The 15,687-nt window shown below is 47.3% G+C and overlaps 1 protein-coding gene across 1 annotated transcript in view; it reads right to left on the bottom strand.

Annotated features, from left to right (window-relative positions):
- fam184b (family with sequence similarity 184 member B) overlaps positions 1–15,251 on the bottom strand; it is a 24,540-nt gene extending 9,289 nt beyond the window's left edge. Inside the window, exons 1-11 of the mRNA XM_084002080.1 lie at positions 14,670–15,251; positions 8,986–9,174; positions 6,789–7,439; positions 5,714–5,849; positions 5,206–5,357; positions 4,141–4,674; positions 3,249–3,356; positions 2,863–3,164; positions 2,159–2,306; positions 588–707; positions 266–392 (exon numbers count right to left, since the gene is read on the bottom strand). Coding sequence (XP_083858206.1) covers positions 266–392; positions 588–707; positions 2,159–2,306; positions 2,863–3,164; positions 3,249–3,356; positions 4,141–4,674; positions 5,206–5,357; positions 5,714–5,849; positions 6,789–7,439; positions 8,986–9,174; positions 14,670–14,822 — 2,620 coding nt within the window. The 5' untranslated portion in view covers positions 14,823–15,251. The remainder of the gene's footprint in view (positions 1–265; positions 393–587; positions 708–2,158; positions 2,307–2,862; positions 3,165–3,248; positions 3,357–4,140; positions 4,675–5,205; positions 5,358–5,713; positions 5,850–6,788; positions 7,440–8,985; positions 9,175–14,669) is intronic.
- Positions 15,252–15,687: the final 436 nt, after the last annotated feature.

Raw genomic sequence — 15,687 nt, forward strand, 5'->3', positions numbered from 1 at the left:
ACACACACACACACACACACATACAGAAAACAAAATCAATTCAGCCCACTGTTACAGGTACCCTTCTGCTGTTGCCATGGTGAAGTGTATCCATGGCAATAGCAACTTGGTGAATTTATAATCTCAATGTGTAAATCTGTGCGTGAGTCTCATTTGTGCATGCAGCTGTCTCCGTGTCCTACAGGAAGGGCCCTGTCTGCTCATGCCGGTGCGTGGACGCGTGCGTGTGCACGTGCGTGTGCACGTGCGTGTGTGCGTTTGATACCTAGCTCCAGGTGGTGCATTGTCTGCAGCCTGTTCCTCTCAGACAGCATGTCTTCCTTCGCCTGTCTCTCCAACGCCTGCAGAGCCTTGGCGTGTCTCTCGTCTCCTGAAGACGGGGTTTGGGGCTCCTGCGACACACACACACAGACACACACATGGTTTCGTCTCACAGCATGTATGTGACCGCGAACACGCAGCACACACACATGCACACGCGTTTGCAGGAGAGCATTACTCCTTGCTGCAGCGTTATCATCAAAGCTTCTCAATTATTCATCAAAGAGAAAAGCTCTGAAAGGGCAGTGCACGTGCTTTCTGTGTACCTGCAGAAGATCCCTCAGCTTCTTGTTGATCTCCTTGGTGTCTTGGACCTCTTTCCTCAGTCTGTCAATTTCGGGGTTGCCATGGCAATCATCTGCAGGGCCCTCCTTTTGTTTCTCCGCCTGTGTTGGACGAGAAAACTGTGTTATTTTTCTTTCAGGAGTCTGTGTGTTGTAATCCCGAGATGATGAATTTGCGAGCAAGCAGCAAATTAAATGTGAGATGTGGCTTTTGTTTAAGAATCTGCACAACACAGGCTTCACTGTGAACTCAAAACAGGCTCATGGAAGTAATTAAAAAGAGGATTTGGCAATGTACGTCCATTAAGTTGGGGAACGGTCCAATCGATGCAACTGAAACATCCAGACTTTTAGACTCTCGTTGGACTCAAAACACTGGATCCTCCATAATGCAGCTTAACGACAGAGTTTCACAGACTTCCTGTCTGCTCAACAGCCACATTGCAGGTTTTCTGTCTCAAGTTATTTTCTCAGACACAGAGGTCATTAAATAACTGAGCAGTATTCATCACCACTCGTAAGCGTATCTTAATGTGACCCCGGGTAACTTATTTTCCCTCCTGTCTCCTACGACATCATGTTCCATACAACTGAACTGCATTGTGGTTGATGAACAAAACAAAGCAACAAACCCTACCAAGCTTCATAGTTACGTTTAGTCAAAAACATCACAGTTTGGCTTAAAAGTTGAAAGAAAGCAGAGCAAAGGAACAGAACTACTTGGTCCTAATGGGACAGGAACATCGGCCTCCTGGTGGAGGAACTGTGTTTCTGGACCCGTCCTCCAGCCGGACCGCCTCCTTTCGCTGACTTCCACCGACTCGTTTGAAACTAATTTGTGAGACGTCAAGAGACAACGTAATCCACGACAAAATACATGTACCACCATCACTGAAATCAGACAAATGTCGCTCAGCAAAGTCCAGACTCTTCTCTGTTCTGGTCCTCAGTGGTGGAACGAACTCCCGACTAATGTCAGGACAGCAGAGTCACTGCCATCTTCTGAAAAAGGCTCAAGACTCACCTGTTCAGACTTCACCTCGACTCTACATAGCATGACCCAAAAAAAGTTCTTACCTAGCACTTTGATCATAGCACTGTTGTTCTTAAGGTATGTTTGCTGAACAGCTACTACTTTACTCAGACGAGGATCTAACACTTGTTCTATTTTTTCGCTCTTACTTTATCGGCAATGATACGTTGTGGTTTCTTTGTTTTGACAAATGAACTCATTGTAAGTCACTTTGGACAAAAGCGTCTAATGCCCTAAATGTAAATGTAAATGTACATTTCCCTCAACACTGATTCACAACACCGTTTCGTTGTGTGGGAAGTAGGCATGGGACAGTGTGAACGACTATCCTGTACTTTCAATTCACGATATTATCCGAATAACCATGAAAATAAGAAAAATAAAGCAAACAAGCAGTATAATTAGAAGCTTTGAAGAGAGCGAACAGGAGCCCGAAGGTACCGAGAACGAGGATCCCAGATGGTCCCACGTGGTCCCATGTGGTCCCACGTGGTCCCAGGCACCAGTGGAGGAGACTCACCTGCTGCAGCTCGCTCACTTGGCCCTGCAGCTCTGAGACGTGGCTCTGCAGCTCCTGCTCTCTGCTCTGCCACCTCTGCTCGCTCTCGGCCACAGCGGCGTTCATCTCGATCCTGAACTCGGCTCTGAGACGATCCTCGCACTCGGCCCTGCAGGCGAGGAAGGGAGTCAACCTACATGCAAATTCACCGTTTAGCTGCTGCATTTCATCCCGTCCTGGTTATTTTTAAGGTTTAGATTCCGTTGCTGTGGTGGTGACCTGATTATCTCTCACTTTTATGTCATGAATGTTCATATGAAGCACAAATGTGGTTTTCTTTGCCATATTAGGAATTCCCTGGTTGGTTCTGTCACCATCCAAGCTAGCAGGTTTTTGTAAATGTGTGCCTTTGCATGGAGAACAGGAAAGTCATGTTTATACAAAGAATGCATAGTTGCTCTCTGCAGTGGTGTTTTAGAGTAATTACGACACTTTAAATGAAAGTACTGGCTGCTAATAGTATGTTTATACATGTATGTAAAATCATCATCTGAGACAGGAATCATTGGTTTTAGGAAAACCTGCACAGCTTGGATTGTGATTTTGATTTCCATTGTTCCATTGATGCTTGTATCACCATGTGGGGGGGGGGGGACGCTACAAGCCACTATTTGAAGGATTTGCTTCTCAACCTGGTTCTGTTTTAACAGGACAGAAGAAGCTACCTGATCCGGTCCTCGGTGTGCCGCTGGCCCTGGTCTAGAAGAGTCCTCTCCGTGTTCAGTCGGCTCTGTTCCAGGACTTTCTCCTCCAGCCGGTGCTTGTCAGCTCTCAGGGACGCCGTGTCTCTCTGCTGCCTGTCCCGCTGCCTCTCCGCCTCCTCCTGCGTCCGGGCCAGTCGACTCCGGGTCTGACGAAGCTCCTCCTCCACGCGGGAGCAGTGCGGGGTGCAGGGGGCCGCGGCGGCGTCGGGGGTCGCCTGCTCCTTCTTGTCCTGCTGTTGGACCGCCGACTGCAGCCGGCAGACCTGAGAGCACACAAGCTTTTCACTCTCACTTCACGCTTCATCTGGGAAAAACACACAATCCACTCATGTCATTTGACCTCTGACCTCATTGGTGGCATCTTTCACTTTTGTCCTCAGCTCCTCTCTTTCCCGCTCCAGCTCGCCGCGGAGCTCCTCGCTGGCCCGCCGCTCTTCATCCAAACGTGTGCACACCTTCCAAGAAAAGGCGTTAACAACTTAGCTCCTTCTTAGCGCCTCCTTATTACTTAGCCTAATGAATCATTACTCACAATGAAGTGCACATTAGAAGAAGGCTCAAAAGGCAGGCAATTATGTGATAAAATCTCATTATTTTTCAAGAAATATTCATGAAGTGTGCTCTTTAAACTTGATCTGAATAAAAAAAATTGCTCGTTTAACCCTTTTAGATCGCATCCCCGTCACATTGGGCACCTTTTTAAGAATAAAAGTAACATTTAATTCTTTGGATTTCTTTCAGATTTTTCTCTGCTCTTTGCTTTTTTTCCATTCATTCTCTTAATTTTTTACTTATTTGAAATGATTATCAATTACTTTTTAATTTCACCTTTTAATCCTTTTAAAAACGAAACAAAAAAAGCATTAACCAAGTTATTGCAATCGCGTGAGGTTCACGGATGAAGCGACCGCCGCCGGAGAATCTTGGTTTCTGCGTAAACGCTTGGCAGAGTTTCTCAGGGTTTCGTGCAGAACTCAGACAAAGTGTTGCAGCTGTGTCACACGATGAAAGGAAAAATGATTTCTCGCAGCGGTTCGTCCTTGTATCCGAAATAATTAAACCCAAACTCTGACTGGAACTAAAATAATTATGCCTAAGCAGGCTGCCACAGCTGAGCATGAGGCTATTTTTAAAATCCTGTGCACATTATGGAAAAACTGTCCTCTTTTACTCCGAAGCCGGTCGTCTTTCCTGCACCGTCGGTCTGCATGCAGATAAAACCCACGGATGGATGCTCACCTCTTGGTTGGTCTTCCTTTCGGAGCTCAGAGCTTCCTGGACGCTGTGAAGTTCGGCCGCGTGCCTCCTCATCACCTCCTCTATCGCCTTCCGCACCTGCTCCTTCAGCCGTTTCCTGTCCTCCTCTGCCTTCTCCACCAGCCTCTTCTTCTCCTCCTCCAGCCTCTGCTGCAGGCCGGCCCTCTCCGCCTCCACCTGCTCCACGTTCTTGTCCAGCTGCAGGCGAACGCGAACCCTCTCCACCTCCAGCTCCTTCCTCTGCCGCTCCACCTCCTCCTCCTTCTCCCTCCTCAGATGCTCCTTGACGCCCTCCACTTGTTGCTTCTCCTCCTCTCTCTCTCTGCGCAGCCGGTTCCTGTCCTTCTCGAACCTCTCCTTCTCCTGTTCTCTTTCCTTCTGCAGGCTTTCCCTCTCTCTTTCTGTCTCCTTCTGCAGTTTCTCCCGCTCATCGTCTGCGTGTTTTTGGATGCGCCGCAGCTCCTCCGTCTGGGCTCTCACCATCTCGGAGCGCAGGCTGGACAGGGCCTCGGCATGCTGGGAACACACATCATACGCTCAGGGGCCACGCCTCCACACCCGAACGCAGCTCCCCGCTTTTCATTAGTTAGGGGACCAAAAGATCCATCCGACAGCTGGACATCCAGAGCAGCTGATTGGTTCCTGTTCCTCTGCCTCTCATCATGTGACATGTTCATAGTGGATTAGTTGAGGGTAGCTCTCTCTCTCTCTCTCTCTCTCTCTCTCTCTCTCTCTCTCTCTCTCTCTCTCTGTGTGTCTCTCTCTCGACCTTTCACTGCTGAAATGTTGAGTCATCACCTACGACTGTAGACTGCAGAGCTGACTGTTAATGTCTGTAGTGTAATGTTACATAAAAAGTGCATCAATGTAACTGATTTAGGGTCAGTCTTTAATGTGCACATTCATATTGTTTATAATGCACCAGGTTATAATTTGCAGCATTAGTTCTGTGAAAATCTTTTTCATCTCTTTCATAACTAACATTCAGGAGATGAGCAGCGATACCAGCCCTGTTCATGTGCGTGTGTGTGTGTGTGTGTGTGCTACCTGGCGTATCTGCCGGGCGTGGTCGTTGTTTCTGCCGCTGCTCTGCAGCTCCAGCTCTCTGTTCCTGCTCTGCAGGCGGCTCACCTGGTTCCTCAGGTCCTCCACGTCTGCACACACACACACCTCACAGCCTCCACGGTTCAGCAGCTCCTCTGATGCACACAGAACACACAGAGAACATGTACCGAGAACACACACACACACACACATTGATTGATGAAGTGTAACACAAGTAGAATGGATCAGACCAATACTGAACAAGGAAGCGGCTCAAACTAAAATCATTCTTGTGCAATAAATAAAATTGGGGCGTTTTTGCTGACTGGGTATTATGACACTTTGATGAAACGGTTTGCCTTCATGTAGAATGAATTGTGTGCGTTTGTTGCATTTTGTCTGTATATATTGTAATGGCATGAGGCAAAACCTTAATTAACGCTGAGTCAGAGTGAATAATGAAAAGCTCTGAGCTCAGCTGATTTCCACCAGACAGGTGGACTCAGACTACCTGCTCTGCTCTGCAGCTCGTCTTCCTGCAGCAGCAGCCTCTCCTTGGCGACGCCGAGCTCCTCCTCCGCCCGCTTAGCCACGCCCTCTGCCTCCGACACACGCCTCCGATCCAGCTCCAGCTCCTCCTCCAGGTCCTGGATGCGGGCAAGGAGGGAGGGAGAGGGGGGTGAAGGCCCGAGAGAGAGGAAGGAGGGCGATGCAGAGCAGAATTGTTGCCGGGAAATAGAGGGAAATAAAAGGAAGACAGATGAGGGAGGGAGAGAGACAGCAACTTTGACACAGATAAGGAGGAAGTAGAGAAAGGAACGCGAGTCAGAGAGGTGGGGGAGGGCGATAGGGGAGGGAAAAAATGGGGGATGAAATGTGGTGAGTCAGGGAGCTATCTCTCCCGGCTACGAGCTGTTAATGGTCTGCTGTGAGGGCTTATGTCAGCTCGGTGCCAGCTCTCACAGGGCTTCTTAATGCTCCTCCACGAGGTGGTAATGGTGCTGGTGCAGCCAATCTCTCCTGCTCACACTGCTCATTAGCAGAGAGGGAGGGCAGTCAGCCCCCCCCCCCCCCCCCCCCCCCTCCCCTCTAACTCCCTCTCTTTCCCATCAACACCATCATTAGCTGGGTGCATCAGAGACAGGAAGCTGCAACATTTCAATTTCCTTCACCTCCGTTTTCACAGCATTCAGTGTCAGCGTGATTCAAAGATGTGTGTGTGTGTGTGTGTGTGTGTGTGTGTTCATTCCCTGTGGTGCAGTGGTTTCCTTTCGTCAATAGGTGGCACAATCTAGTTGACCGGAGGGATTCCTATTGATCGACGCCTCCCCTGGTGCCAGCTACCAATCATCAGCCTGATTGACGAATGCTAGGTTTAGGGGCGGGACCTCGCTGTAATAGTATTTTTATTTCCGACAGCTAAGTGATGAGTAAATCATTAAGAGCGGATTTTCTTTGTCCTCCTATTTATGTTTGTTTTACTGGTTTCTGTGTGTTATTAGCCAACAGGCTGTAAGCGTGTGGTTTACCGTTAATAACGTCCTCCTACAGCGCCGCCTGCAGGCCTCCTCACACAGTGCGAGTACCTGTATTCGCTCCTGCAGTTTGACGGCGCTCCTCTTGCTCTCGGCCAACCTCTCCAGGTGAGTCTCCGCCTCCGCCTCTGCCCTCTTCACTCGTTCTCGTAGGGCGCTGTGCATTCCTTTCTTCTCCTCTTCCTCCCTCTCTTCCCACCTCCGGCGTTCCTCCCTCCATTCTGCCTCCATCTTCTTCCTCGTGTCCTCTTGCTCCTCGTTTAGATCGCTCAGCTTCCGCTCCCATTGCTCCCTCTCCTCTTTCACCGCTCGCCTCCTCTCCTCCTCCGCTCCGTCCCTCTCCTCCCTCAGTGCCTTCACCTCCTCCAGGAGGGCTTTTTCCGAGTCCTCCCGCTCCTCCTCTTTCTTACATTCCTCGTCTTCTCTCTGTCCCTGCTCCTCTTTCCGCCGTTTCTCCTCGTCAGCTGCTTTCTGAAGCTCCTCACATCTGGCATCCAGCTCCAGGATCTGCTCCCCGGCCTTCTCCAGTTCTTTGCCCAAGCGCAGGCTCTCCTCCTGGGCATCATTGATCTGGGCCTTGGCCTCCTGGAGCCCTTCCTCTGCAGCCTGGAGCTTGTCCTCGAACTCTTTTCTCAGCTCCGCCTCGGTTTCACGCTCCCTCTCCTCCGCCTGGATGCGGAAGCACTGGAAGTCCGCCTGCACCTGGAGGTGGAGAGGAACACGCAACACGTTACACACCGCACTTACATTTAAAGTCACTACCCACCGAGGGGGCTTCCTCAGTCATCGGTAAGACACCATTTTCCATCACCATCACCATTACTCAAATTAGTGATTTAAAAACAATATTTTTACTTCCAACAACACTCTGAAAACCTGCTCAGACCACTGATCTGACCGTGTGAATACAAAACATCTGAAAAGAGTAACAGTCGCCACAAAGCCTCATCAGCTTCACAGTTTTGACCCGCCAAAATAACTGCGATACACATTATCATCCTGTTATTATCCTGAATCAACACACTGGTATCACTTTACATTTTGTTAGGTAACAAAAACTGTCATTTAAAAATGATAAAAGATATATTGATTTATTTAAAAGACACAAAAGAAACCATCCAATAATCTTAAATAAAATGATCATACATTATAATTTCTAAGGTATCCAATTCATTTTATTTTAAACCTAGTGAACTTTTTCAAGCCTCCTGTGACGATGTTTACAATGAACTCAATAACGGAAATTCACCCTGATCAACCCCTCCCTAGTTTAACAGTCAAACACTGCTGTCAGTTTGTGGCAGCATGTCATTACCAGGCTGCTGAGTGACTAGCGCATAGTCTCAGCCATGACCAAAACATGTGTATCAAAGTGGTTGAGTCCAGTTTTGGGTCAATTTTGGCTAATTTGGCTTTTGTAAAGTGGATATGATACACAATCTTAAATTGTATGACCTCATGTCCACTGCAAGGAGAAGATTCAAGTTTTTTTTTTATATTGTTGACAGATTTTAGCAGATCTGTTGTTACATGTCTTCCATGTATTTGCTGTGATGTCATGCTTCTAAAGAACAAACGGACGGATGACAACTGTGAGCCACACATTTCAAAATAAAAGTTTAAGTTTATGTATTATTTGATCTCTTTAGTTGTTGAGATGCATTCTGTTTCCAAAGAGCTCATTAGAAAGTCATGTGGGTATAAATGATGAATGTCCATGTTTTATCGTGGTGCACAGCTTGTACATTAGACATGAAGTCTTAGACAGGGTGAAGTCCCTGCAGGCTCTCTGAACCGGGTCCACATGAAACTACAGCAACACAACGAGCCTTTGTCTCATGTTCAGGAAGGTTAGAGTGCACGTAGTCGGTTTGTCGAAAGTCATCTTAGTAGCTCACTGCATTTGTAGCGTGGTAGTGAGCCCCGCCCCAAAGCATCCCCTGCTTTCTGGTCTGTTGGACTCTAAATGGACCATAATGTACTAAATGAACATCATGCTGGATTGAAGAAGACTTGAAACTAGAGATTGAGACCATAAACACATGTTTACAATGTGTACTGAGATAATAAATCAACAGAGAAGAAGGGTAATTTTCTCATAGACTTCTATACAATCAGACTTCTTTTTGCAACCAGAGGGGTCGCCCCCTGATGGCCAGTAGAGAGAATGCAGGTTTAAGCCACTTCAGCGTTCTTTAGCACACACACACACACACACACACACACACACACACACACACACACACACCTGGGCTCCGACTCTCTGCTGCTCATCCAGAGAGTCCTGCATGTCGAGGAGGCGTGTCCTCAGCGGCGACCCCTCCCCTTCGTGACATGTCTCCACCAGGATGCGGTGCAGCTCTTGGTGATGGGCGTGGCTCAAAGACTGCAGCGCCGCCTCCTGCTCCTCATTCTTCATATTCAGAGAATAAATCACCTGCAGAGCATCAACAAAGAGACATAGAACCATTGCAGCACACGTCTGCTCTGAATGTGGTCGTCATAGGGGTCATAATGATCATCTGCTTTCTACAGTGTATGTGCCCCAGAAATCACACAGAACATATGTTTTTATGTTCACTTTGTTTTGCATTCTTGGTTAATTAGTATATTTCTATAAAGCTACTCAAGGATGTCTTCATGATTATTTTAGTTTTTCCACAGTAGCTGAAAAGATTTTCTGTCCCTCAGGTCGAGAGATGGAGGAGAAATGCTCCTGTATAAGATTTCCTCTATTTTTGGAATGGACTGCAGAATACTTTAAAGCTGAAACAGCCAGTCATTGTTGACTTTAAGCTGACGTGGAAAAATGTATTTGCAGAATGAGTACTCGATGTTTCCCCTCTGATAAGAAAAGATTTAAATTGGCCTTCTTATTTGATTCACAAACACATATTGAGTATAAAACGTTCCTATATTTCAGATTTGATTCACTTTCGTTTTCGTTTTACACGACTGACACGATTTAAATGTGTATATTATTGTTCGTTGACGGCTTACGATCCCGACCGGGTTTCATGGAGTCAGATGATTGTGATGATGTCTTTTCATTTAAAGCGAGTGCTTCACAAACAGCAGGGAAGCTGACACCAACATGAATCCACCGGCACAGACATCAGGGAGCCAATATTTGGAACGGGCAACTTTATGGTCACAAATATTGAAGTAACACGGACTGACATGGAAACATAATGAGACCCAAACGTAAATAGGGTTAAAGAGTGACTTAAAGAGTAAGAAACAGTGTGCGTCTGCTGTAACCAAAGTGCTGTGAGTTAATACAGTGGGCTGCAGCTTCATGCCGTGATTCTCCTGCCTGTCAGCATGTGTGGAGGCCCAATATAGTCTGTGACTAACACCTGAAATATGGCCCGTTTCTCCCCACTATTCACTTTACCCTCTACGCCACGTCTACTGTGTCATCATCCACTCCTACTGACCCTGATGGCTCACTTACCCGCCCACAGAGGGGTGTGTGTGTGTGTGTGTGTGTGTGTGTGTGTGTGTTTGTGTGTATGTGTGTGTGTGTGTGTGTGTGTGTGTGTGTGTGTGTGTGTGTGTGTGTGTGTGTGTGTGTGTCTGTCCATGCATTTGCATGGGTGTATGCAGGGGACACAGAGGCTCATATTTTACCCAGACGCCTCTCTGTCTGCAGCACACAGCTGGCACAGCACTGCTGGACATTCCCTCTGTGTGTGTGTGTGTGTGTGTGTGTGGGTGTGGGTGTGTGTGTGTGTGTGTGTGTCACCACACTTCCAAGTAGGTATGGGGCAATATATGAATCTCATGTCATGAATATTCTGGCCAAAAGAATTGCTAATATCCTGATAACCATCAAAATATACTCAGAATTTAGGACAAAAATACATTTTCCCCAAATATTTTGGAAATTCACTGTGATCAACATATTGTGAGTGTTTTTTTAATCCCATGTGGTCCCATCACTACTTCCATGATGTCAAATGGTCAACCTCCATTAATCTGTGATGTATTTCTCATAATTCAGCGACAGACACAAATGATGGATGTGACATCTTGCTAAATCCTAATCACAAACCCGCCTCCCTCCGTCCTGCCAGTCAAACACTCGGGTCGTATGTCACCGCACTCGCTATCCAATAACGTCACAGCGCATGAACTTCCACTCATAACTCAGAGGACCGAAGGGGACTCTGAATCAAGGACAGGCTCTGAGGGGTGTGGGGAGTGGGGAGGGGAGGGGAGGGGAGGGGAGGGGAGGAGTGTGTGTATGTGTGTGTCTGTGTGTGTGTGTGTGTGTGTGTGTGTGTGTGTGTGTGTGTGTGTGTGTGTGTGTGTGTGTCCTCTTCAACAGTGAGACCAGGCAGGGTGAGAGGAAATAGCAGGAAGAGAATGGATGACTGTGGAGGTTATATGTCCAAAATAGCATCAGATATCAAACCCCATACAGTATACAAAACTTTAACTGTCAGTATGGTTGATTATTAACTTCCATTTTAATCAACATTTAAATGTTGAACATTGAAATGTTCCTGACATCATCATGTTGGGAAGTCTGTCTGTCAGGGAGAGAGAGAGAGAGAGAGAGAGAGAGAGAGAGAGAGAGGGAGAGAGCATGATGGTGAAGTCAGCGCTGACCCCACAGCAGTGCAGTGTGAGTAGAGTTTCTTTGAGTTTATCTCATCGGGACTTTAATCCCTCAGATGATGAAGTGTCACTTATTGAAACAACAATGACTGAAAGGAACAAGAACTAAGAACAATTAAAGGGAAAGAAAGTCTTCATGTTAAACTCGAGGTCAACTAGTCATGGATATTTAAAGGCCGATATAATAACGTTTGGAGAAGAAAAATGCCGATATGTGATTAATTCACTATCAAAAGGCAGGTTTGTGTTATGTATTCGAGACAATAACTGTTGCAGGTAATAATAAAGTGAAAATGGGTGGAGCTGTCAGCTTGTCTGCTATAAAGCTATTTTTTTCTAACCGTATCTCCAGAATGATGCGTTGATGATCTATTTGATGACGTGGATAATAACGTTCTGAATGATCTCAAATTATCTAAATCTGATTGTAATTTGTTGTCTGTGTTAGATTTATGGACGGAGCACACTGATTGGTCGAGAAATTAATCAGCTAAACTGAATAAACTCTTGGTTAAACTGATGTAATTTAGTCTTCACAGATTGCTAATACAACAGACAGTGTGATATTTATTACTGTTGCACTAAGTTTAGCATTTCCCATTATCTGTTAGTTCAGTTCTGATTAGAAGAAACAAACAAAACCTAATGATGATATTTAGTAGTTTATTCTGTGCTTTTGCACCACAAATGTGAAAAACTACTAGACGCAGCCTTAACGTCATTTAAAGATCACGTCCAGACTTTATTTATACATTTCATGTAACAAAGAGAAGTGTCACGCTTTGATGCAGCTCTTTTGTCTGGATGTAAATTCTCAAGACGTTTGGCAGCTCGGTGTGGTGAGAGCCTCGCTACTGTAAATCCCGTCTCCAGATCCCCGTATTGATCCTGCCAGTCGATAATGTTATTCATGTAGCCTCACAAGCCAGTGCCCATGCTTATTGATAATAACTTCATAGTCAGCAAAGCATGAAATGAATATTCTGTCTACAGTGTAAAACAGGGCCGGGACGAGGCTGTTTTTAAAAGCAGGAATGAGATGTAGAGTGAATGCTTGGTGCACAGAGGAGAGGTTAGGCAAAGAGACAAGCAGGCTCACACACACACTTCTCTTACATCAGCCCACACACACACACACGCCTCCACACATATCAAAGAGGGCACCGGGTGTGCTGGATTACAAAGTGGGGAACATTGTGACAGTGTAAGCTAGATAAGTTCAGGAAATCACAAAGACAGAATTAGAGCTGCCAATCAGAAGTGTTGCTTTAATATGCTGCTGTTGATCTCACGTTAGGAGACGACTCTCTTCTCCGCACCGCTGCTCACGCACACCAGCTTATGTGAACATTCACAACAGCTGGCCTGACCGGTCGGCCCTCGCTTCTCTTCCCTTGGCTTGCTCCACCATGTAAACACACTCGGACGTGCTGCTGGTTTATCTTTAGCAGCACCCATTCAGCCAGGGCAGACCGGGGGGGGGGGGCTGTGCAAGTCAAGCATATGTGTAGAAAGGGGAGTGGAGGGGTGAGGGACGGGCCGATGGGAGGTGTGTTAAGTGTGTGTGTGAGCAGAGGTTAATAAATATATAAGGTTACCACAGCTGACCCATTTCCCGCTTCTCTCTCTCTCTCTCTCCACTCCACAGCCCCCCCTCAAATAAACCACGTGTCACATGCCCAAGCATCCCAAAGCTCCAACAGAATGCTTACACCAAATATCAGATTTGATGATTCTTATATTTCATCAGCGCTCTGGGTTTCGGATTCAGTTACTGCGGTCATCAAGGAGCTAAAGTGGGCCGACAGGGCTTGCATAAAGTTTCAGACAGAAAGAAAACAAGCCATGGCTTCTTTTCTGGAAGGAGAGAGGTGGAAGGACTCGACGGCAAACACCCCTAACAAGTGCCGACACAAGTGCTGACCCCTCATCTGTGTCATCTTTGTTTGTTGTGCGTGACCGAGAAGACGAACAACGCACTGTAAATACGACTGCAGCATGGATTGCTTTACACACACACACACACACACACACACACACACACACACACACACACACACAGATACACACCTACAGGCTACACAGAGGTGAGCCCTTAAGGGGAGATGGGAACTGCACAGTCATCAGTAATTGTCATAGCTCAACAAGCGGCGGGTCATGCACTGCTTTGTAAGCATTATTGTGCACCAGAGAGGAGAATCCCCATATAGCAATGCTTACTGTACAAAACGCCAGAGCATCCCTGCCTGCTCAGACGTGGAGGATACACAACATATGTCTGTGCTAATGAAGATGTTGTCATCATCACGTCCAGAACTGTTATTACACCTTTAATACAATAACAACTTGGTGTTCTTCAATGGCTGATTTCGCTGCATTTATCTGTTTAATATCACTGTTGATTGATACCTTTTTGTATCTGTTGGCCCTGAATGGGATGATATGAGTCCATTATAATTCTGATATTATCCCGATCATCATCGAAATATGATTAATACTCTTGAAATGTCACTAAAACACTCAGGCAACACCTAACATTGTTGTTGTTTTTTATTGAATCACATCTTTTTGAGTCGAGATGATTTTGAGTGAAAAACAAAACAATCTAAAAAAATATAAACCACAAAAGGCAATCTGCATTAACAAACACAATAGCCACACATTGTGTGAGGGCGTTTATAAATCAGTCTCTCTATTTTCTCTACCATGGGCGCGAGCTCGACAGCTTTTTTAAGTCTCTCACGTGACGATATCCATCCCGACAATGTTAATTCCCCCTCACAGTGAATTCTATCGCGATATAATCATCCCATCCCTGCACCTGCTTTCATGCCACCTTTGAAATGTGCGAGTCTTCGATGCATCCGGATGAACTGATAATTACACGAAGCCCTCTTAATTGCCGGACCTGAGAGGTTTGAGAAGCTGGAGATCTGCAGCCTCCACCTCATGTCGGTCACGATCCAAGTTGGCCACTTAGGCTACTATCACCAGGAGATCGTGGTGATCTGTAACCCAGCGCACATCCAGGGCTGCTGCTGGTGAAGCATGTATGAGTTGGGCTATGCGCTATAGGCTGGGGGACTTCTCTCCATATATCTGGGCTATTTATTATTTCATATTTCTATCCGCTCTGGGATCTGCCGGTCTCCCCCGGGGCCTGCGTGATATACATCACACCCCAGGACAGTGACAGCTCGCCTTGTCGATGTGTAATTATGTTTCGGTGCGTCGGCAGATCAGCGGATCATCCAATCAGCCCGACAGGTTGAGCGACAGCTCCCCCCGTGTCACCGGCGGTCTTACCTTAGTGAGCTGAGCGATCTTCTTGCACATCTTGCTGTGCATCTGATAGTCGTACAGCTCCTGTTCGATGTTCGGGAACTCTGCCGCAGTCCCGTTAACGGCGGAGCCCGGCCCGGGGGGCTGTGCAGCCTTACCGGCGCCTGCTGAAGCCATGACGGTAGGCGGCCCCCTCGGGAACTTCCCGGAGCGCCGGAGGAGAATCAGGGAACGATCCCGCCGCCTCTCAGATGAAAATCGCCCACCTAAATCGCGTCAACTTTTTTTCACTCGCGCATGTCATTCCCCCGTCGGGAGACCCCCTCCCGTGAACAGCAGCTCGAGCGATTCGCCGGAGAACATTTGGTAGTGGATCGGCGGGGCTCTCCCCGTGCGTTCCGGTTGCTGCCCCCCTCTCCCGCGGTCCGCCCGGTGTTCGCGGAGGTCACACGCTGGAAGTCCATCGGGGACGCGCTCGCGTCAACCGACCCGTCCCTGCTGTCAACAGATATGTTTTTACTCTACGAGGGAGCGGATGGAGGCATACGGTCCAACCACCTGTCTCGCGGCAGGGGCGGAGCGGGGCGTGTGTATCCTATGGAACATTACCGGAGACAGCTCGAGAGGCGCACTGCTGCAGTGCCGCCCCGCCCCGCCCCTACCGGCGCTGCTGGATCAATCACCGTGAGGGGGGGGGGGGGGCTGTGATTTTACTCCATCAGATAAACAGAAACGTATGACTGCTGATTATTTTTGTAGGGCGTATCATGTAGCTCATACTACTCATTTTACTACCACCACAAGTATCGAGCCAACCAGGCAGAAACCTCCAGTTCTGTAAAGTGAAGCTACACCTGAAGTGCCTACACTTGTATTCTCTCCGCTGTCCATCAGGGGGCGACTCCTCTGGTTGCAAAAAGAAGTCTGTTTGCATGGAAGTCAATGCGAAAATGACCCTACTCCTCCCTTGATTTATTATCTAAGTAAACATCATCACTACCAATGCAGCTAGCTACTAATATGACTTTAACACTTAGATGTA

This window comes from Eutrigla gurnardus (assembly GCF_963514095.1).
Source record: "Eutrigla gurnardus genome assembly, chromosome: 3".
Lineage (NCBI taxonomy): Eukaryota > Metazoa > Chordata > Actinopteri > Perciformes > Triglidae > Eutrigla > Eutrigla gurnardus.